Consider the following 24,229-nt stretch of genomic DNA (forward strand, 5'->3'; position numbering starts at 1 on the left):
CTCATGAACCGGGGACCAACGGGTTTACTTCCCTTCCGAAGGAAGGCGTGATCAGAGATGTTTATGCCTCAGAACATCTCGACGGCGCCGACTGGGATTGAACTCAGGCCTGCTGGAGTGAGAGGCAATCACGCTTACCACTACACCACCGGCGCTGCTTTATGTTACCATCTAATGATGTAACTTTGAAGTTTTAATAAAAGTTCTGTAAAGCAGCTTTTTGGACATTTTAAACTTATTGAAGCACGTATTACAGGTATTTTTGTGCGTACCAATTTTCTTTTAGTCAGCCTTAATATGGTATAATTCTGGATACTCGTACGGATACTACCGGAAGCACAATCCTAATCATAGATTTAAATATTATTATTTTGGGTTCCATCATTTCGTTCAAATAATTGGCCATTCGTAGGTATTTCGCAATAAAGGTGCATGATCAATTGATTTTAATTAGTGATGTATGAACATTTGTAAAAACATTTCCCAGTTCACCCATCCAATTTCATCCTTTTCCTATCCTTCTTGCTTTTCCAAGCAAAGGCAAATTTAATCCATTATGACACTGCTAGACTTACGATAGACTTACGAATGACATATAAATTGAATTGATCAACTATGTATCTAGTTTCCTTTTCTCACATTCGAAGTCGCTTTCCAAGACAATAAGACAATGCTATGGGAAAAATCAAAAAGACGAAGTTCAAGTGCATTGAAACTAAAACGATTTAGTTGTATAAAAGCGTCAAAGAGTTACATTGAAGACATCATTCGCTTGTGATCATCTCACTAGCGCAGTTCAGTCCAAAAACCACTGGTGCGAAACACCATCGACGGTAGCATCCAATATGAAGGTAAAAAGTTATAAATTATCAATTAGTTTTCAATTCGCTCTAATTCGCATCCGATTTTCCTTTTTCAGGTGTTCGTTGTGTTGTCCATGGCTTTGGCCATTGCGTCATGCGCGGCAGTTGACGATTCCAGCAAAAAGGAAAAACGTGGCCTGTGGGATTTGGGATACGGACAGAATTCCCTTGGCTTCGATGACCACGACCACCACCATCAGCATGAAGTGAAGCACTTGACCACCACCATCACCAAGAAGGTTCCAGTTCCATACCCAGTTGAAGTGAAGGTCCCATACCCAGTACATGTTGAGAAGAAGGTTCACGTTGACCGTCCAGTTCCATACCCAGTACATGTTGAGAAGAAGGTCCACGTTGATCGTCCAGTCCCATACCCAGTGGAAGTGAAGGTCCCATACCCAGTTCATGTCGAGAAGAAGGTCCACGTTGACCGTCCAGTCCCATACCCAGTGGAAGTGAAGGTCCCATACCCAGTTCATGTCGAGAAGAAGGTCCACGTTGATCGTCCAGTCCCATATCCAGTGGAAGTGAAGGTCCCATACCCAGTGGAAGTGAAGGTCCCATACCCAGTCCATGTCGAGAAGAAGGTCCACGTTGACCGTCCAGTTCCATATCCAGTCTATGTAGAGAAGAAGGTTCACGTTGACCGTCCAGTTCCATACCCAGTGGAAGTGAAGGTCCCATACCCAGTCCATGTCGAGAAGAAGGTCCACGTTGACCGTCCAGTCTATGTTGAAAAGAAGGTTCACGTTGACCGTCCAGTCCCATACCCAGTTGAAGTAGAGAAGAAGGTTCCAGTTCCATACCCAGTTGAAGTTAAGGTTCCATATCCAGTACATGTTGAGAAGAAGATCCACGTTGACCGTCCAGTGCCGTACCCAGTGGAAGTGAAGGTCCCATACCCAGTCCATGTCGAGAAGAAGGTCCACGTTGACCGTCCAGTCCCATACCCAGTCGAGGTAGAGAAGCACGTCCCAGTGGAAGTGAAGGTCCCATATCCAGTTCATGTCGAGAAGAAGGTTCACGTTGACCGTCCAGTCCCATACCCAGTGGAAGTGAAGGTCCCATACCCAGTCCATGTTGAGAAGAAGGTTCCTGTCCATGTTGACCGTCCGGTTCCGTACCCAGTGGAAGTGAAGGTTCCATACCCAGTCCATGTCGAGAAGAAGGTCCACGTTGACCGTCCAGTCCCATACCCAGTGGAAGTGAAGGTCCCAGTTGTCCACAAGGAATACGTCGAAGTGCCGAAACCGTACGCAGTTCATGTTGAGAAGCACGTTCCAGTCACCGTCGCCGTCAAGAAGCACGAGGACAAGCACTGGTGGTGAATTGTTATGTAATGTTTTGGACTGAATAAAATGTTTTGTTATTATCTATTTAACTAGTGATGTTTGTATGAAAATTTCTGTTCATTTATCAGTTTCAACGATGATTTTAAGTGTATACATATAACTGTTTAACATCTCAATTTCTTCATCTAGGGTAGGTGCTTCAGTTATGGCCTATGGAATTGCCATATGGCATAATTGGAACACAACATAATAGGAACGTATAGCCATAACTGGTATATCTAGGTTATAGATTTTACCTCTCACTATCTGGCAGTACCATTGTGGATAATGCTTGCTATTACTAATAACTGCAAGAAACTTGTATTCGGGAGTTAAATGGTGCTAGCTCTTCGAGCTGCAATAGCCCAGTAGTAGAAGCTGGATTATAAAATCACACAAATATCCTAAGTATCTCATGATTCCGACTTTTAGAACGCTTTAAAACCTCGATAAAACGTGAAACCTTTCTTGGGAATACACAAATATCCAATAAGTAATGTTCATCAGTTCCAACTTCCAGAACTCATTGTACACTCAATTCTATTTTAACGTGATTTTCATTTCCTCAATTTAACCATGTGTAGGATTGGTGCACTATTTTTAATAGTACGGTATCATTTTTTGATCTTTTATTATTTCTTTAAAAACAAATTGTCTTAAATTTGAATGCGATTTGGGATCATACGATCAAAAATAAAGGCGAAAAAAATCGCGTAGAAACAGAATTGAGTGTATGTTATGAGAGGTTAACAATGAACACTTTATTGTTATTTTCATGTTTGCCCAAAACATTAATCGGAAACCAAAACCAAACAAATCAAAGATGCACGCAGTCGAACCAAACATACTTATCTCCGAGTCAGCTTTCGTTTAACATCTCCTCGGATTCTATTGCCCAAAAACCAAAAACCAAAAAAAAAAATTGAATTGAACCTGCGTCGTTTACAGCGTAATAAAATATGTATTCCCATGAAGGAGGGTCCATGTATGTAGATGCAACAACAACTAATAAAAATTTATAGACGGCCCTGCAAGACCTTTCCTGTGCAAAACGGTACACATTATTCTTCCCAGGTTCACCCCCACATCGCATCGTTTTCCACCCTTCTGCTTCAATCGCACCGTGGGATGTGCGACTGACTACCTTTTAGGTATTGGTAGGTACATTTGAGTGAAAGGATACACCGTGGGGTGAAAAATGCATGCCATCGACACCATTCCAACATGTGGAGCAGTGAATGATGGTTTGCTTTACGGTGGTTTCTCTGGCATGATTCATGCACGCATAGCTAACCGTTGTTGTTGGGGCTGTCAGTTTTTCATCAGCGCCACTGTGGTGCTTTTTCGAACTACAGGCAGCAAGCTGTCTCGGATAGAGACAGCATCGAAGAAGTTTGCTTTGATCAGGAGGGGAAACGTGAACTGACAGCAGAGAACTCACATTGTTTTCTGAGAGGGGATGCATGCGCTACAGAAGAACTAGTTGAAGTCTTAGCTGAGGTGCCTTGGTTTAGTGGTTTTGAAAATTGCTGCTAGAGGGAAAAAATGTAATGAATTGTATTTGTGGGCTGATGTCGTTATTCGTCGTATGGACTTTTTGTGTGTTGCTTGGAGTGAGGGTTTGATTCCCTAAATAAATAAAGTCATCTCTTGATCTACTGAATGGTGTGGGATGCCGTTGCCTTAATATTCAGCCTCTGCATCTTTTGGGTTATGATGGTGTTTTATTAATTATCTTTGAAAACGTGGTTTCAATAGTGATATATTAATACTGTTTTTACCTTTTATTTCAGCCATTGAGTCAAATCATTTACATGGTAAATTAAGGCTTTTTCAGTAGAAAGATGCTACGACAATGCTCAAATGAGATAACGAAACCCCATCTCCAAACTCCTCCCCTGATCCTATCCTACGACAATATACCCTTTTAACCTCGGGAAAGCCGCGAATATTCGGCCCAACACTTACTAGACATATAATTAAGTAAATTTTGTTACAAACGATGAGCGATGAATCGTAGAGCTAACACAAATGAGCCTCCTAAACGAAGTATCTTGATAAAAAAGAAAAATGCTATCGTAGGATTATCTAAAAAATCTTAAATCTGGTATTTTGTTCTAATTTGTTTTATAATACAGAAGACATTATCTTTGCCATCATTTTCGCAGTATAACCTAGGAATACCACAAAGAATTCATCTGAAAATTCTCTTGAAATTCTCCACAACAATCGGATAGTATTCTCCCGAAATGAAATTATTCTCGCAATTGAGCAATTCTCTACAGATTGACGAATTTTTTAATTTTTTTTTTTAATTTGTCGGCTCCGATTTTGATGAAAATTTGCACAGTTGTTCTTTTTCAGTAAAGATGCCAATTTGTGTTATCAGTTCTTCAAATTGAATCACGACTACTTTTCTAACAGGGCCTGTGTAAAAATAGTACTAATGAGTTTAAAAATATATATTGCTGAAACGGTTTGTTGGATTGATTTGGTTTCTTGAGCAAAGTTAAAGATATAATTTTAGCAATAATTTTAAAAATATACACTGTAAAAAATTTCGTTTGTTTCAATGAAAAAAATTATATTTGTTATTAAAAAAGTTAATTTCTCAAAAAGTACATTTTTCGTTTTATACCTTATTGAAGCTCATATTGTTTGCTACAAACTGGCAAAGTTTGGTGATGGTAAACTCAAAAACAAAAAAGTTATGATTTTTTGAAAATTTCACGATGTTTACATTTTTATTAAAAACACCATAAATTCGATAAAATCCTCCTCAGAATTCTCTTGGAATATTCCGAAGAATACCCTTGAATACGGTTCAAACATGGATCATGGGCTTTAAAATGTCAACAATTTTCAATATTTTAAATGGAGTGAGGAAGTTGAAGAAAAACAACGGAAGACTTGACGCAATTTTCATCCACACCCCAAACTGGCAACTGACATTTATCCAGCAGATGGATTGGACAAACTTTTACCTCAACAAATCAACGGATCTCCGGTCATCATGAACGCAGCTAACACCTTCATCAGCTTCCATCGGAGCCTCGGAAGCAAGAACTCCATATACGTTCGGTTATCCTTTTCTTCGAGGTTTTGTAGCTCTACTGTCTGTTCCCGGAGACCTCTCGAGCTGGGTCTCAAGGTCGGTTTACTACTGGGCAATCGGAGGGGCCACGCGACCAAACGTGCAGAATACTGTCACCTGATTAGAGTTATGGAATCAATGCAAGCGTGGTTCAAGATGAAAAGCTTTTATTAAGGAAAACTATTGTTTGGGAGGGTTGGTTTATTGAACTTACTACTATTGTAGTTGTAGGTGTAAAATGGGTGGTTTATTCTAGATAAACGTAGCGGTACCGCGGATGATGATGGCTGATGCTGAAGATGAACGGCTTCGACGACGATGGGCGAGCGCTCGCTGTTGTACACAGCAAATCATAAATTTTAATATTACATCCAAGAGGATGCACTTCAACCATGTCGAAAATCTCATGTAATTTTTATGGCCATACAAATAAACAAATGCAGTAAATGCTGCGTAATGTCAGTTCGGGCACTGTATTAAGGATAATTTTGTCCTTTTTGGCAAGAAATATTACACCATATTTTCGACACGATGGAAGTGCATCCACTTTGATGTGACATTATAATTTTTTTTTGCTGTGTACGGTGGAATCACTGCGCCTACGTTTTTCCAGATTCGGTGTGGTGATTGTGGTCAAAGTTGGCTGAGTGGCGATGTGAGGAAGCGGTTTCGTTGGCGCGTGAAACCACTATAGCTCCTCCCAGGCGTCTTCCCTCATAGGCTTACATCGGCAGAGCCCAGGCAAGGTCGGTATGACTCTAACGAGAGGGGAACGTCTCCATGCCAGATAGGGAGGGTTTCCGAGACAATTTTCTTGCAGCCGATTATTTTTAGTCTGACATGAGGAAGGCCAGTTCCTTCACTTTTAGATCAAGCGGCCCCTAGGGACTGCTAAGGTGGATCACGTGAGCGTCGGTTGATCTTGTCAATGGACAAAATTGGCGGTGTCCACCAAAACGGTAACACAAAAGCTCCTGTGAGGGTATCGAATTAAAGTTAGTTCAGATGTTAGCTTTTGTTTGAGCAGAGAACTAATTACCTGAATTATTGTCCCCCGTCTCGATGAGTCTCATCGTCGCCCACTGGTCACCATAGCCGGTCGAATACCAGACGAATCTAGAACCACACTACCGTTCATACTTGGGACATCGCTCTCATGAGACAACGAAACCCTACTCCCAAGCTGCTCCCTTTTTCCTATCCTTCGACAATGTACCCCTCAAACCTTGGGTAAGCCGCGAGTATTTGGCCCAACTCCTAAAGGGTGATACGGTCAAAATTTGGTCAAGGGAAAACGCGTGTAAATCTGTGAAATCGTTTATTTAAAAAATCAAATTAAATTTCTTTTTCAAGTTCAATTAGTATAAAATTCAGGAAAATTATTCAGTTAGGCTTCCGCTTTTCCAAATCCGAATTGCCGGGCCTTACACTTGACTCCTGCCATCAGATTTTGTACAGCCACCTTGTCCACCTTCTTCGCCGCAGAAAGCCAGTTTGCCTTGAACTGCTGCTCGCCCTTAGCAGTTTTTTTGGTCTTCTTTAGGTTCCGCTTGACAATAGCCCAGTATTTCTCAATTGGGCGGAGCTCTGGCGTGTTGGGAGGGTTCTTGTCCTTGGGAACCACCTGCACGTTATTGGCGGCGTACCACTCCATGGCCTTTTTACCGTAATGGCAAGATGCCAAATCCGGCCAAAACAGTACGGAACAACCGTGTTTCTTCAGGAAAGGCAGCAGACGTTTATTCAAACACTCTTTCACGTAAATTTCTTGGTTGACAGTCCCGGAAGCTATGAAAATGCTGCTTTTCAAGCCACAGGTACAGATGGCTTGCCAAACCAGATATTTCTTTGCGAACTTTGACAGTTTCATGTGCTTGAAAACATCTGCTACCTTTCCCCTTCCTTTTGCCGTATAAAACTTCTGTCCCGGAAGCTGCTTGTAGTCAGCTTTGACGTAGGTTTCGTCATCCATTACCACGCAGTCAAACTTCGTCAGCATCGTCGTGTACAGCCTCCGGGATCGCGCTTTGGCCGTCGTATTTTGTTTATCATCGCGATTTGGAGTCACTACCTTCTTGTAAGTCGATAGTCCGGCTCGTTTTTTGGCTAGATGCACGGTTGTAGACTAGGGTGCTTCATTCTGAAAAAAGTGATGAATTTCTGATGGGCCACCCTCCAGTTCGATTCATAGCCCCAAAATATGAACCTGTGCAAAAATTGGTAAAGATTGATGAAGGTTTAGAGGTCGCGCCAATGATTTGAAATTTGTATGGGAATTACTATGGAAGAATTTAAAAAATCGCTTATATCGCTATAACTTTGCTTCTACTTGTCCAAATGTCGAAAAAATTTAGTATGTTATTGCTATGGCAATAAACAAAAAGCCTACAGTTGCTACGCTCAGTTTTGCAGCGTATCAAGAATTATAAAAATGTGAAAAAAATGGCAAAATAGGGTAAATTGACAGATGAATATGTACAAGGCAACAACGCCAATTTCATCGCAACAACAACAGGCTTGTTGATCATTGTCATGACAACCACATATTTTTTTTTTCAACGTTTGGACAACTACAACCAAAGTTAGAGCAATGTAAACGAAAATCAATAATTTCCCATACTAATTCACCAAAATCTCCATACAAAATCCAAATCATTGGCGCGACCTCTAAACCTTCATCAATCTTTACCAATTTTTGCACAGGTTCATATTTTGGGGCTATGAATCGAACTGGAGGGTGGCCTATCAAAAATTCATCACTTTTTTCAAAATGAAACACCCTATTGTAGACGATACACCCAGCTTATTTGCGGCATCTCGGAGAGAGAGGTTAGGGTTTCGCTTGAAACTACCGGCAACTCTCTTTGTCGTCTCAGCGGCTTCCGGTTTTCGATTTCCCCCCGATCCAGACTTCCTGGCTGTCGACAAACGTTCCCCAAACACTTTAATTACATTTGTAACGGTTGATTTGGCAACTTTTAGCGATTTTGCCAACTTTGCGTGCGAGTAGCTCGGATTTTCGCGATGCGCGAGCAAAATTTTGATACGCTGCTCTTCTTGCTTGGACGGCATTTTGACAACTGAAGAGTGAATTCCAAAATCAAAATAGGAGCAACATTCTACACACACACACCTTCAAAATGAGGGGTGTTCAGGTTTTTTAAATGCAAAATTGAAAGAAATACGTCAAGTTGATATTGACCAAATTTTGACCGTATCACCCTTTACTAGACATAGAATTAAGTGAATTTTGTTACCAACAAAGAACAATGAATTATCGGCGATTGATCCTTACAAATAAACGAACTAGATAACAAATAATTACCTGAATTGAGCTGTGCTATTACCACTCACTTATTCTTTGGCTATTTTAAGCACTTTAACTTTTCGACACCTTTCACAATCGAATGCCTGGATAGTTATGAGGAATGGCGGGTCGTTCATAGGCTATCTGTCCTCTGTCCCTTCGCTTTTCCATCCCTCCATCCTATATCCCAATCCAAAAATCCTTTCTCCATTTTCCCTCCTGCAACTTCTTGTAGAAGTTGCACCCAAACCTCTCCCCACTTTACTGTTATACAATTCAAAGATTTAACAATTCCCTGCAATGATAATATTTGAATATATAATATTTTAATAATTCTATAAACCAACAACAAATAACTTATAAAAGCGTGACAGTACATTAAACAATTATGCACACATTAAACATCTTATAATTTTATGGAAAAACGCGGTGCGCTTGAGCAACAACCTGAGAAGTGCTCAATGTCTTCAGTTGTATTTTTTGTAATTTTGAATAAACCAGAAAATTCAAGACGTGAACCAAATAATCATCCAAGGTCGTAGTAAGTAGTCAGAACCATCTCAGCCAACAATTCGGTCCGTATAGTTCCGGATATACACAGTGATATACTAACCAAACAAACCGTATAAGCTGCGCAGATTTGCTATATACGTTCCAAAGTGGAGGCCATACTGGCTTTACAATAATGATTTTGCTGATTTCAATATAACAGAAATACGATCATCCATATAAATAAAACACAAAAAGCTATTCCTGCAGCTAATCTCCATACCTCTTCCTTTGTATCCAGAAACCAGAACTGAAGCCACTACACCATATAAGTACAGAGGATTATATTATGAATGTTAAATTATACGCTTCAAAAAGCCTTCTTGGACTTGGAAAGATTTCGATGTTGATGAAAAGCATCAGATTATGTTAACACTTGGATCTTTAGTTGGTTTAGATTTCACGGCATATTTTGATAACACGCAATAGAGAGGTGTAACCATTTACGATCTTTTGATTTTGATCGTAGTTTTACGTTAATTTCAACTTGAATTGCAACAATATGGAATGCTCTTATAGTCTTATTGGTCTTATCTTGAAGCAAACTCAAATGCTATCTTTGATTATCTGGAGAAGCGATATGAGAGTTAGTTGACATATAATTTTCATCAATTTGATTGAACATAATGAACGATCTAATCTGTAATAGCAATTTCAGTTTCAAAAACCTTACAACTTCATTCGAACTTATTTGTGATACGGTACGATACTTGAAATAAAATGAAAATTTACATTCTTTGCGACTTAACCTAAACATTATACGGCTCATTCTCGTATGCGATGTTGACTTTATCAGTAGCAATTTACGATTCTATTTGTCCGACTTCTGGTTGTCTGAGATATTGGCCGCATCAAAACATGTTCCGGGTACACCTGGTGAAGTGGTTATTTTCTTCTTGAACCAACACCCTCCTGCAACACATCAAATTACATGAGAATTCAAAAACAAGATCATTTGTGGCCATATTCGGTACTCAGGACCACGATGGCCGCATCCGGGAACTGGTTAGTATCTTCTTGAACCAACATCACATCACATGAGAATTCAAAAATATGATCATTGGTGGCCATATCAAGTACTGAAAACCACGTTGGCCAGATCCGCGTATATTCCATGTTTCCTAGGGGAAGTGGCCACCTTCTTCTCTAAACCCTCATGCGACACATAAAACTAAATCAGAATTCCAACATAAGCTCATTGGTGGCCATATTAAGTACTCAGGACCACGTTGTTCAGATCCGGACATGTTTTGGGTACCCCCGGGCAGGCATGGAAAATCATTTACATTCATTTCATGCATTCATTTACATTCATTTGCTTCTAATTTTTTTCATCAACAACATTTCACAAAATAATATACAGAGTTTTAGTAGATTTTGTTATTAGCTACAACTTTTGCCCATAACTCATATCTGTATCTCTTATACATCACGAATTAGAGCGAGCAGAACTCGTTACTGTTTTTCAGTGAATGTAAAATACATTAACTGAAAAACAGTAGTGGATTCTGTTTGCTCTGGTTCGTCCTGCATAAGAGATACGGATTTGAGTTTTTAACAATAGCTAATAACAAAACCTACAAAAGTTCCATACAACATTTTGCGGAACCCTGTTGAAGAAAAAAGTTAGGGGCAAATGAACGTAAATGAATGCACAAAATGAATGCAAATGATTTTCCATGCCTGCCCCCGGGAAACTGGTCAGATTCTCCTTGAACCAACACCCACATACGACACATCAAATTACATGAGAATTCAAAAATATGATCATTGGTGGCCTTATTAAGTACTGAAGAACACGTTAGTGAGATCCGGACATGTTCAAGGGAAGTGGCCACATTCTTCTTGAACCTACACCTCCATTAGGGTGCTTCATTCTGAAAAAAGTGATGAATTTCTGATGGGCCACCCTCCAGTTCGATTCATAGCCCCAAAATATGAACCTGTGCAAAAATTGGTAAAGATTGATGAAGGTTTAGAGGTCGCGATAATGATTTGAAATTTGTATGGGAATTACTATGGAAGAATTTAAAAAATCGCTTATATCGCTATAACTTTGCTTCTACTTGTCCAAATGTCGAAAAAATTTAGTATGTTATTGCTATGGCAATAAACAAAAAGCCTACAGTTGCTACGCTCAGTTTTGCAGCGTATCAAGAATTATAAAAATGTGAAAAAATGGCAAAATAGGGTAAATTGACAGATGAATATGTACAAGGCAACAACGCCAATTTCATCGCAACAACAACAGGTTTGTTGATCATTGTCATGACAACCACATGTTTTTTTTTTTCAACGTTTGGACAACTACAACCAAAGTTAGAGCAATGTAAACGAAAATCAATAATTTCCCATACTAATTCACCAAAATCTCCATACAAAATCCAAATCATTGGCGCGACCTCTAAACCTTCATCAATCTTTACCATTTTTTGCACAGGTTCATATTTTGGGGCTATGAATCGAACTGGAGGGTGGCCTATCAAAAATTCATCACTTTTTTCAAAATGAAACACCCTAACCTCCATGCGACACATAAATAAAATCATTGGTGGCCATATTAATTACTAGATCCGGGCATGTTCCGGATACCCCCGGAGAAGTGAAACTTGAACCTATATCCTCATGTGACACATCAAACTACATGAGAATGCATAAATAAGAACATTGGTGGCCATATTAAGTACTCAGGACCATGCTGGTCAGACATGTTTCGTGTACTCCCAGGGAGTTTCATAAATTTCCCGAAATTTTCCTGAGGCCAATGAAACTTCTCTGAAGTTCTCGGAAATTCTCTTCAGAACTACTCTGAAGGTCTCCTCAGAACTACTCTGAAGTTCTTCTCAGAAATACTCTGAAGTTCTCCTTAGAACTACTGTGAAACTCTCTTCAGAACTACTCTGAAGTTCTCCTCAGACTTACTCTGAAACCGTCCACATAAATACTCTGAAGTTCTCCTCAGAATTACTCTGAAGTTTTCTTCATAATTGCTCTGAAGTTCTCTTCAGAACTACTTTGAGCTTCTCCTCAGAACTACTCTGAAGTTCTCTTCAGAACTACTTTGAACTTCTCCTCCGAACTACTCTGAAGTTCTCCTTAGAACTAATCTGAGCTTCTCCTCAGAACTACTCTGAAGTTCTCATGAAAACTACTCTAAATCTTCGATGAAGTTTTCAACATTTTCCAGACATGTACAAATTTGTCTGAATATTTTCTTGAAGATCTTTAAACTTTCCCGACAGTCGGGACTTCCCTAAAGATATCTTTACTCCCCAGAAGTTTTTTGGACTTCTTAATAAATTTGAGATCTCTGGAATTGCCCCCTCCCTCCCCTCTCAGTTTTCCTGACATTCATAACGTTTCTCCGAAGCTCTTGATATTTCCCCACGGTTCATGGCACTTCTTCAAAGTTCTTCCACATTTTTTGAAGCTAATGCAGATTCAGAGACGATCACTGAACGTTGGAGGATTTTAAATCGTCTTGAATATTTTTTCAAGGATTCAGATTGATTGATTATTCAGAAGACCTTTTACTGATCAACTATTCAATCCGATAATCCCTCACATATTTAGCTGAATCAGAGATTATTCAAATAACACGATTAGCTAATTTGAAAATCTCCAACTGATTGAAAGTGCAAGAGACGACTCTCGGATATGATGCCTTCAAGTAGATCAAGTATTATTCTGAAGATCTTGGACTGATCAAAACATCGTAAGCATTCTTTTAAGATGCAAGGTAGATCTGGGATCATTCAAAAGATCTCCAGATAATTGAAAATTACATTCTTTTGTTTTTTCCTTGATTTGTATTACGTCGATCTTGTTTTCCGTACTGAGTACCAATGCTACTGACGCCAGGAAGGCAGTTGACACACCTGGACCCTACCTTTCGACCCATCAACTTGGGGACCGGGGGGACCAATGGGTTTACTTCTAAAATCCAAGCGGCGCTGATTGGGACTGAACCCAGGCCTGCTGTGATGAGAGGCAATCGCGCTTACGACTACACCATATAATGATTATATTTACACTCTACACTATTTCCAAATTGGAAATATTGGTTACATTTTGTAGCTTAGGGTAGTACCTTCGATAGAGTATTTTGCAGTATGTTTTACATTTTTTCCAAATTCCTCCAAACCAAATTTTTCTTGTTTTTTGCCTGATTGAAAAGGCACTCAAACAATCACTTATTAAATGTATTTCCTATATAGTCATGACAAATTCAATATTGTTTTTATATTGCTTATGATGTTTCTGATTATATACTCATACAAATATTCTTACTTCTTGATCTAAATTGTTTGCGATTTTCGCGTGGTTTTCTACTTTCATCGAGAATTATCAAAATAACCCCAAAACAAAAATCTGACGTTCGATCATAAGACAATAAAAAAAGTGCAAATTCAATAATTCCTGGTAAGCATGTTACAAATGATTTGACTCTAGGATCCCCAGTACTTGTTTTAAAAAATAAAAAAGCATTCATGGTTGTAAAAAATATTTAGAATATACTTAAAAAAACTATCAAAGTTACCCCGTTTTATGGTAGCTGAAACAAAAAATCAAATGACGTTCTTCAGATATGTATTCGTAAAGGAATTTTAGCTAAACGCTGTCCAGACTGGAGAGTTATAACATGTTATAACGGTTGTCAAATAATTGCAACACAGAAACCACCATCAAGATAGCGCTATAACATGTTATAACTCTGTAGTCTGAACGTACCATTACATAAAAATAATTTTGATATTTATTTGTCTGTGTTGCGCACCTGTTTGAATTTTGGGGTGCTGCAATAAGCTTACAGGGATTTGGTGATTCTATGCAGTTCCCGTCGACGAAAGGAACACTGCCACCACCAACAAGTTTATCCACCAAAAGTATACCCAACTGAGGATCGTGTAATTTTCAATGTTCTATCTCAATATGATATTACATTTAAAAAAAATGGCAAATATTTCTGAAATCTTGAACGGATCCATTAGTGGTTTTAAGTTAGCGAAGATAAATTGTTTTGCATTTTAGGGTGACAAACCATGTTTAAAAAGTACACTACAAGAGGGAGGGGGTCCAACATTGGTAGTTCATCAAACGTAAACATACGTTTAACGTTTAACGTTTTTTCTGTTTCATGAAGCACCAACTTTGGTCCCCCGGCATCTTGTAGCGTATTTTTCTGCATGGTTGATCACCCTAAAATGCTACGTGATTTATGCATCTTCCCTTATGTTCATAATTTTATGTACGCTATGTTCAGACTGAGGAGTGTTATAACTTGTTGTAACGTGTTATGTTAAAAGGATATGTTGATGACATTTGTCTTGTCGATAATTGTTATTACATGTTATAACTCTGAAGTCTGAACAAGGCATTATAGTACTTTCATATTGGAACCCTATGCATACCTTTTGCATTGAATAGTAGAACATTTTCCGAAAAATCATTCAAGGTTTTTCCAATACATCAAATCCCACAAAATGCTAGCCACGACTTTGAACACATCTTTACGAGGCAAAGAAATAAGCCACTCACAACCCGACATTATTACCGGAACCATCGACGAAGCCCGTCGAACGTGTGCAGATCAATTTGTAATCCACACCTGTAACAAAACGTCTCAACCTTAAATAAACAGCTCTCGTAAACATGGCGCGTCTATCTGTTATTTTTCGCTTCCTTCTTTGCTTTCCCGGGTTGGGTGGAATGACACAACATCGGAAGGTGATAAAACCCAGCTCCAAGGCAACCAACACGCAACGAGCGTAGGTTGCTTCGATTTCACTCCGACCGGATGAATAAACACAACACACGACAAACCGACATCCTTGGGATGGATAAAATAAAGCTCCATTCGAAAAACTTGGGAAGGACAGAAAAAAATAGCATATTGAATCTTTATTGATTTTCCATCCCCCGCGGGTCACAAATCCGGAAGTTGATGCTCCGAGTGTCATTTTTCCATCGATATACTGACAATGTCGAAGGCCGGTAATGTTGAACACATGCAACGCACACTAGGAGAAGATTCTGACAACTGCTCGAAAGAATGTCACTTGAGACTTGAGGGACTAATAAACACAATATTCAAAGTTTGTTCAAAGGTTTTCGAGATCCTGATGCCGGTGTAGTTGCTCGGGGAACGGGTGTAGTGTGAGGATGGTTTAATGTTGCCTTTGTGTGCGAGTTGATAAAAGTTGGATCTTTCCGAGGAGTTTTCTCTATGTGAAATAAAAAAAACGGTGATAATTGCTGAGATTCATGAGAAAAAAATTAGGTTCGATGGGAAAATTAGATGGCAATGATTTTGATTATGGGTCTAGCCTATCCGCAGTGTGTGATTGCAATAATGAATTTCCATCGGTCACTTGGATCAATAATTTTAGTCTTCTTCGCGTCCTTTTTCAAGTTATATTAGTTCATTGAGAGCTTTCTTTGCTTTTACAAGTTTTGCTGTCGTATATGGACTATCCGGTGTATCAATAACCTCTATAAGCACTAATAATTTATTCAGTAAATTGCATAACTATACCATAGGTACCTTGAATATACGAAAAGAAGACAGACTAATCCAGTTTTGATCTATGTATTTACAAATATAGTATATTTTATTCGAAGCTGAACATTTAACGGAAAAACCAAAGTTGAACAAAATTGAATCACTTAGCGGCGTCTCCTTCTTTAGGCGTTCAGTGTTGCTTTCTGAGACAATACTATGGAAAAGAAATTATAAAGACGAAGTTCAAGTGCATCGAAACTAAATCGAGTTAGTTGTATAAAAGCGTCAAAGAGTTACATTGAAGACATCATTCGCTTGTGATCATCTCACTAGCGCAGTTCAGTCCAAAAACCACTGGTGCGAAACACCATCGCCGGTAGCATCCAATATGAAGGTAACAAGTTATAAATTATCAATTAGTTTTCAATTCGCTCTAATTCGCATCCGATTTTTCTTTTCCAGGTGTTCGTTGTGTTGTCCATGGCTTTGGCCATTGCGTCATGCGCGGCAGTTGACGATTCAAGCAAAAAGGAAAAACGTGGCCTGTGGGATTTGGGATACGGACAGAATTCCCTTGGCTTCGATGACCACGACCACCACCACCAGCATGAAGTGAAGCACTTGACCACCACCATCACCAAGAAGGTTCCAGTTCCATACCCAGTTGAAGTGAAGGTCCCATACCCAGTACATGTTGAGAAGAAGGTTCACGTTGACCGTCCAGTCTATGTGGAAAAGAAGGTTCACGTTGACCGTCCAGTTCCATACCCAGTGGAAGTGAAGGTCCCATACCCAGTGGAAGTGAAGGTCCCATACCCAGTACATGTTGAGAAGAAGGTTCACGTTGACCGTCCAGTCCCATACCCAGTGGAAGTGAAGGTCCCATACCCAGTACATGTTGAAAAGAAGGTCCACGTTGACCGTCCAGTCCCATACCCAGTGGAAGTGAAGGTCCCATATCCAGTGCATGTAGAGAAGAAAGTCCACGTTGACCGTCCGGTCCCATATCCAGTGGAAGTGAAGGTCCCATACCCAGTACATGTTGAGAAGAAGGTTCACGTTGACCGTCCAGTTCCATATCCAGTGGAAGTGAAGGTCCCATACCCAGTGGAAGTGAAGGTCCCATATCCAGTACATGTCGAGAAGAAGGTCCACGTTGACCGTCCAGTCTATGTAGAAAAGAAGGTTCACGTTGACCGTCCAGTCCCATATCCAGTGGAAGTGAAGGTCCCATACCCAGTACATGTCGAGAAGAAGGTTCATGTTGACCGTCCGGTCCCATACCCTGTCCATGTTGAGAAGAAAGTCCACGTTGACCGTCCAGTCCCATACCCCGTCGAGGTTGAGAAGAAGGTTCCAGTCCCATATCCAGTGGAAGTGAAGGTCCCATATCCAGTGCATGTTGAGAAGAAGGTCCACATTGATCGTCCAGTCCCATATCCAGTGGAAGTGAAGGTCCCATACCCAGTCCATGTCGAGAAAAAGGTTCACGTTGACCGTCCAGTCCCATACCCAGTCGAGGTAGAGAAGCACGTTCCAGTTGAAGTGAAGGTCCCATACCCAGTTCATTTCGAAAAGAAGGTTCCAGTATATGTCGAGAAGAAGGTTCACGTTGACCGTCCAGTCCCATACCCAGTGGAAGTGAAGGTCCCAGTTGTCCACAAGGAATACGTCGAAGTGCCGAAACCGTACGCAGTTCATGTTGAGAAGCACGAGGACAAGCACTGGTGGTGAATTGTTATGTAACGTTTTGGACTGAATAAAACGAATTTGTTAATATCTCTTTAAGTAGCGTTGTTTAACTAGCATCTTCTGTTAAGAACTTCATTTATAGATTTTGATGGATGATTTGTTAATCTATTACTGCTATTGATACCATGTATGCGTACTCACAATCCAATTCCTACTGTAGTGCGGAGGTATGTGTAAAGAGTAACAGTATACAGTGTGGATAAAGTTGGCCTGCTTGCATGATTTACTCGTGCAAAAAACTTGAATCCGGTAGAATAGAGGTGATGTCGCTTCCGTAGCTTCAATCACTCGTTTAAAGAATGCAGTTTGAAGCTTTGTTCATATAAGATAAGCACCACCTGTCATGTAATTTAAAATGTATACTTCGATCCATACCTTCATATTACAACTTACTCTAAATTTACAATTCTACTGCTTAACACATTTGTTTGGTAATGTTGAAGTTGGTCATAAACAGTGTCGAAAGCTCGAATACATGGCCAGTGCAAATATAATGAAGGTCATGTATGGACGGTCCCAGTGGTTGAGTAGTAAGCATGACGGCTTTCTCTCCCCGGTGAACAGTGCTTTAGCTCAGTACAAAAGATAGCCAATTCCACAGCAAAACCATAAAGTGGTTTTCTGAATTTCGTAAAAAAATGTAGTTTTGTTACTTATCGCCAAATATTAGAACCGTATTTTTTGTTATTTTATCATTAGTGTGACCAGTTCCATGTTAGAGTGTTTCAAAAATTGTTTCTTTTTCTATTTTTTCAAAAATGTCTTTTTTTCAAAAAATCATAACTTTTGAACCATTGGGCCGAATTCTATTTATGATCAAACTATCAAATGGTATGAAAACATTATAAATCTGGTAGCTGAACGATCGTGGCACCTAAAAACTCCATTGAATAGGTAACGAATCATCACAAGGATTTCACCATGTTACTAAACTACTGACCCACCGCTCTTACTTCATATACACAGAACATCATCTGCTGCACACTCCAAAAAATTCTGAATTTTACTGGCGTTGTAAACATCCATGCATGCAAACATTCATACATGTGAATTTCCTTTTCATGTAAACTAGCAGCTTGCAAGAAATGTTGCAAACAAAAGTGGACAGTGGCATGCAATATATGGATTATTGCATTACATGTCTCATCAATTTACACGATCTATAATCTAAACTAGTATGATATATGACGCTCCATATATGTGCATCATAGTAACGGAAATTTACACTACTTTTTGTTAGCTGTGCACCATTGCACAACAAGATTATTTTCCCGGAGGCGAAACAGAGTCAGGCTGAAAGCCTCCATAATAAAGAAAACTAAACTAAACTAAGAATATTTTCAGATTTTTTCGCTCTCAAAGGAGAAAACATTTCATTTCCGACGGAATCAATGATAACGGAAAACTAAATCACAGATCCAACGAGTGCACAGTTCGAAAATTAGAGTAAATTTCTGTTCAATATGATGCACATAAATGAAGCGTCACATATCATATACGTTTACATTATATATCATGTTATGTTCTGAGACATTTCATGCAATGTAGCAAATATTGTATACAAAAGCCCATCTTTGTAAACAACGTTGTTTGCAAGTTGCTCGGTTGCATGAAATGAAATACAAGTCTACGTGAATAAATGTTTATATCACAATTAAAATTCAGAATTTTTATCTGTGCGGAACTCCGCTCTTAAAAACCCTTGGAAATATCGTTTGTTCGGTCACTCGGGAACTTTTCTTCCAAAATGTCAATGTTAAAAAGCTGGAAAATGTATCCAGATAAAACTCGGAAAACACCGACGATAAAAAAAATCACGAGCAATTGGACAGCAACAAATGTTTCGCGTCCGTTTATAAACAGGGCACTCTTCTATCCTCTCTATTTTTTTCCTTGATTTGTTTTCCGTACTGAGTACCAATATCACACCAGGACCCTACCTATCGACCCATCCACTCATTAACCGAGGACCAACGGCTTTACTTAGGAGTGATCATAGTTCGATCCTCTCTAAACATTACAAAGTATATCTATATCATAGAGCAAGCTGTGATTTTTTGTAAAATACGAATATTATGGTATATTTGGCAACCCGGTATTTCTGATAGCTTGAATGTTTTGGTTTGCAATCGCAAGGGCCCCGAAAATGTTGAATATCGTGCTCGATAAGGATTAATTCTACCGACGAAAAAAATGCCTCTACGCCAATGAAAGGAACCTGAGTTTTCGCATGATGATTCCCTGCAGAAGGTGGATTGCATTCTGACGCCGGTCGGCGTAGACGAGGAAACCATCTACAGCATATCCACCTGGCTGCTGGGATACAAGCTGACCGATACGATTACGGTGCTGTGTTGAAAGTCCATATTTTTTCCTTTTACCTAGGGGATGAGTACTTAAGGGGGTTAAATTTTGATAAGTTCTTTAGTGGAAATGACACTGATGAAGACTGCACATTCTAGTCAACGGCGCCGGTGGTGTAGTGGTAAGCGTGATTACCTCTCACCCCAGCAGGCCTGGGTTCAATCCCAGTCGGCGCCGCCGGGATGTTCTAAGGCATAACATCTCTGATCACGCCTTCCTTCGGATGGGAAGTAAAGCCGTTGGTCCCCGGTTCATGAGTTGATGGGTCTATCGGTAGGGTCCAGGTGTGGGAGCTGCCTTCCTGGCACGTCGGTAGCATTGGTGCTCAGCACGGAAAACAAGATCGACGGAAAAAAACAAACCAAAGGAATGTATCTGTTATGGATACCAAAATTAATTAAGTGGAATTAAATGGAAGATAACCTTTTTTGCTGTTTTATGTAAAACATGCCCAACTGTCGTGTTATCCAGTCGGGTAGCAATTACAGCTTGAGGTTCAGTGCATTCAACGACAAGAACTATCTGCACTTTGGATCGATCATCAGTGCTCTAGGTGCGCGTTAAAAGTCCTACTGCTCCAATGTCGTCCGAACGTTGTTGGTCAATTCGACGGAAACGATTCAGAAACACTACACCTTTCTACTCAATCTGGAAGATGAACTGCTGAAGGTGATGACTCCAGCAAGAAGCTCTCGCAATAAAAATTTCGTTTGCCGTGAAAAGTAGTTCGGCTTTGTAAGGACCCTACTTTCCAGCAGCAAATCACCAGGACTCGGTCAATTGGTTATCTACCAAACCAAACTTACTTGAACAATACCGAGCTACTTTTCAAGGCACAATCACATGGAATTATTATAGCTTCCACTCAATCTATGTAATTAACTTATATATTTTTTGATTTTATGTTAGAAAAATCAAAAACCCTTATTTATTCCATCTCATATAAAATGACACATATCCGAAAATAAAACTAATTTAAACTGAAATGTCACTTCAAATTTACATACGTCGCATCAGTGGTAGGGCCACAGTTGTTACCCTTCACCGCCCCCAAAGCATTTCCATCGTTGCCCCAGTAGTTGGACCAGGAGTTCTTGATTAGCCAGTAATCTTTTCCTTTGAGTTTGCCGTATCCAACCGCCACCACTGCATCATCCGATCCATCCAAATTGTTATTGCATTTCGGTTTTTAGTACACTCCATTTGCGTACTAGCTGAAAAACTTGTGACCGGCATCAATAGCAATCGACAGTCCTCGGAAGCCTACGTTTCGAATTTAAATGTGAACCGAGAAGTGAACTGCTGCTCTGAGTTCCTCTTGTATATTCAATTAGAGTATGTTTCTGAAATACACAGTCAAACAGCACGTAATGTTGTGAACAATTTCAATGACAGCTGTTCAGCAGTGCTCCCACTTTATTTAATGAACATTTAATGATTGTACCAAAGGTGTGCGATGGATGTTCCCAAGCTGTGCCAAATCTACTTTCGGCACTCTGTGCTGAGTGACTTACCCCTTGTCAAAGTCATACTTCTGAGCATAAACCTTGATAAAGCATGTGATCGTGCCGCATGTGATCTGTTCTTGAAAAATTTAAACTTCCTGAGATGTTTACGGACTGCTTGAAGAGACAAAGAACGCTGCTTCGAAAGTATTATTCAATGGTTTTCTTAAAAACTCGTTTAGGATAGAAAGCTCTGTCAAGCAAGGATGCCCTTTGAGCTTGGCTCTATTTTATATTTTGTTCTGCCATAAGAGGAACACTCACCAAACGAGTTTTCTGAATATCATATTCGACGGCTTGATCAAAGCTAATTTCACGATCTTAATCACTTTCACTATCACGATACGGTTCGTATAAACGTAAAAGTTAAACGGTGGTATCATTTCTGAAATATTGCACATCGTACGAAAAATTTCTACGCAGCAGTAAAAATTCCACCGCAATGAACTAAATACTGAAATACTGCATTGACAAATTTGAGTATTTATTGCTGGTGAATCTTGTTTATTTGACAGCTGCGGTGGAACTTCTTTGCCATTGAATTAATCTTTAAAACGGAAATAAATCTCTGGAAGTGCCAAGGGGTAATCAACTTTGCACACTGTGCCGAAACACTTCTTAGAACACTGATCGGCACGTCATGGCACACGATGACAAGTATGAAAAAACATATACTACAAAACGGCATCACTGTTTTGAGTTGACATTTTGACAATCGTTGCTAAGGTTTACTTCTTTGTTTACTTCAAAGTAAGGGGGAAAGTGATTTTTTGTCAGTCATAATAAGAAATTGTATAATTGACGAAACTCTCATTGTCCTTATGCCTTCTGGGGGATGAACCTCTACAGAAAGTCCACACGGCTTTTGAGAGATGTCCATAGTTTCAGGGAAGTCCAAACGAGTTAGCCAGAGTCACCACGCCACGCAATATAGGACAGAATACGTATTAACTCGATGGCTATAGGATTCGGTCGAAGAGTTAATTGTAGGGTTAAGAAGGATAACAGCGCTAATGTACGGTGTCAACAACAGCCCGGTGCTCAATGATCCTACCATTCTGCAGAAGTATCTGCAATCGCAGCTGTTTCTCCCACAGAACCACCCAGTGCGATTGATGGTTCTCGGATTCTATTGACTGTGGAGACTGGTGGAGTCAGTGGATCCCGTATTACCGGTTGGCAGAATCTCTACGCTCTTTCGCAACTGTTCTTATCACCGGCGGCAACTGCAACATTAAGACAGATGCTGCTAACAGAATTGTGAAGGTAACCACACCGAAGGTAACGGAGCCAATCTTAAACGCGATATTATTGAACGCAATCGGAACCGGCAGCAGTTTCAGTTAGATTAATATGCGATTCCGATATGACCAAGGATAAAAATATGAAGGAACAACAAGCAGATACAAGGAGAGAACCGACATTTGGATACTTTTGGTAATTATTCGATGGAAGATGTGGATAAACGGATTGAAAGTTAGAATTTTAGAACAATGAGAAAGAAGAAGACCAGCACTTGTTAATTTGTTACCGTAAATGACCAATCTCTGCGGTTTGTGTTTACAGTGTACCTCAAAATTGATCGTACAGATGTACAGGGTGCGTGACGAATTTTTGCAGTAAATTTCAAATAGTAATTTCTAATGCTTGTGCATCATGATTTAGATATATTTGGCAGCACTGGATAGCTTATACTGTTAGGTGTAAGATTTAAACAAACAATGTTGAGTAAACGTAAAGATGTCGAAACAAGAGAGCAATCTGTCAGCCGTTGTCGCTTTGTTGCGCGCCGGAGTATGCATGAAAGAAATAATTCGGTCGGTAAATGTGTCTGAAAGAACAGTGTATAATATTAAAAAAGGCTGGGGAAAGTGATAAGACGGAGCACCTGCTCATACTGCTAATAAAGCACAGAAATGGCTCAGGGAAAATATTTCGTAAATTTGGGAGGAAGAAATTTGGACCCCAAGCAGTCCCGATATCAATCCGTTCGATTATTTTGAATAGGGCGTCGTCCAACGGGATACCAATAGAACCCCTCACACCACACTTAAGTCGCTAAAAGCTAAAATCAAGGCAGTGATGACATCTATGGATCGAAACATTTTAAAACGTGCATACTGCTGTTTCCGGAAGCGTCTAACTACAGTCGTCGAAATTTGGTCGTTTTTGAATAAATTTACTTACAGCTTCCATATGTTGCGAAAGAAAATAAATCGCACAAAATTCATTGCTAGAATAACTAACTGGTGTATTTTTTTCTCAAATATGCCATTTACTGCAAACATTCGTCACGCACCCTGTATTTAAATTTTAGAAAAACGACTCTAAAAGCACAAGTTAAAAATATACGGCTCTGAATTTTTTGCAGCTGACTTAGCATACATGAATCAATTATTGTCTCAGTATTAGGCATATTAGGTTGAGTTTTACAAAAAGTTAGAGCATTTGAAGGAAAACGCCTTTTTCTTGAAAAATCTTATTTTCTTGAAATAAAATTATCATAACTTCTTGAAATTTTGCTCATTTTTAGTTGTAGTAAGGATCATTCATATGCCACTAATTTTACTAAAATTCATCCACTGATGATGATATGATATGATACTGGTTTACCACCCATTTTAGCGCGGAAACTTAGTCCGACAGCAGTGGGCTCTCTTCTCTGTTTATCTTGATCAAGCTTAATAACCTCTGATTGTCCTCAACATGTCACTGTATCAAGGGCCAAAACGGATTGCGTAGCTCGATAGGCAAAGTCGCCTATATGCATCTACGGAATAATAAAGAATCTCCTTTCCCAACTTGATCAGCATATTGGTCAAAAAGACAAGCCCCCAAACAGGAAGATGCCCCAATGAGTGGGGAGAAGAGTCCGCTTGTTATCCACGAAATGTAAACAACAGGGATTCCCACTCTCCCTGTCCAAATCGCTTCAATCGGGTGCCCTGTTGGACCGTCCCTT

The 24,229-nt window shown here is 39.7% G+C and overlaps 1 protein-coding gene across 1 annotated transcript; it reads left to right on the top strand.

The window, feature by feature from the left end:
* The first annotated feature begins 786 nt into the window (after window positions 1-786).
* Window positions 787-17,419, top strand: LOC135715251 (mantle protein-like). Its single transcript, XM_065238584.1, has 5 exons — window positions 787-851; window positions 920-1,210; window positions 1,451-1,895; window positions 1,992-2,152; window positions 17,354-17,419. The coding sequence occupies exons 1-5, from the start codon at window positions 846-848 to the stop codon at window positions 17,378-17,380; spliced, it is 930 nt and encodes a 309-aa protein (XP_065094656.1). The 5' UTR covers window positions 787-845; the 3' UTR covers window positions 17,381-17,419.
* The last annotated feature ends 6,810 nt before the right edge of the window (window positions 17,420-24,229 follow it).

Source organism: Ochlerotatus camptorhynchus, unplaced genomic scaffold (genome assembly GCF_037179485.1).
Source record: "Ochlerotatus camptorhynchus isolate MF236.1 unplaced genomic scaffold, CSIRO-AGI_Acam_v1.1 ptg000045l, whole genome shotgun sequence".
NCBI lineage: Eukaryota > Metazoa > Arthropoda > Insecta > Diptera > Culicidae > Ochlerotatus > Ochlerotatus camptorhynchus.

What these genes read in the sequence shown, in the direction of transcription:
- LOC135715251 (XM_065238584.1), top strand. An exon ending in CAGTACATGTTGAGAAGAAG is followed by an intron (nt 1,211 to 1,450) that starts GTCCACGTTGAT and finishes GTCGAGAAGAAG; the next exon opens with GTCCACGTTGACCGTCCAGT. An exon ending in AGAAGCACGTTCCAGTCACC is followed by an intron (nt 2,153 to 17,353) that starts GTCGCCGTCAAG and finishes GTTCATGTTGAG; the next exon opens with AAGCACGAGGACAAGCACTG.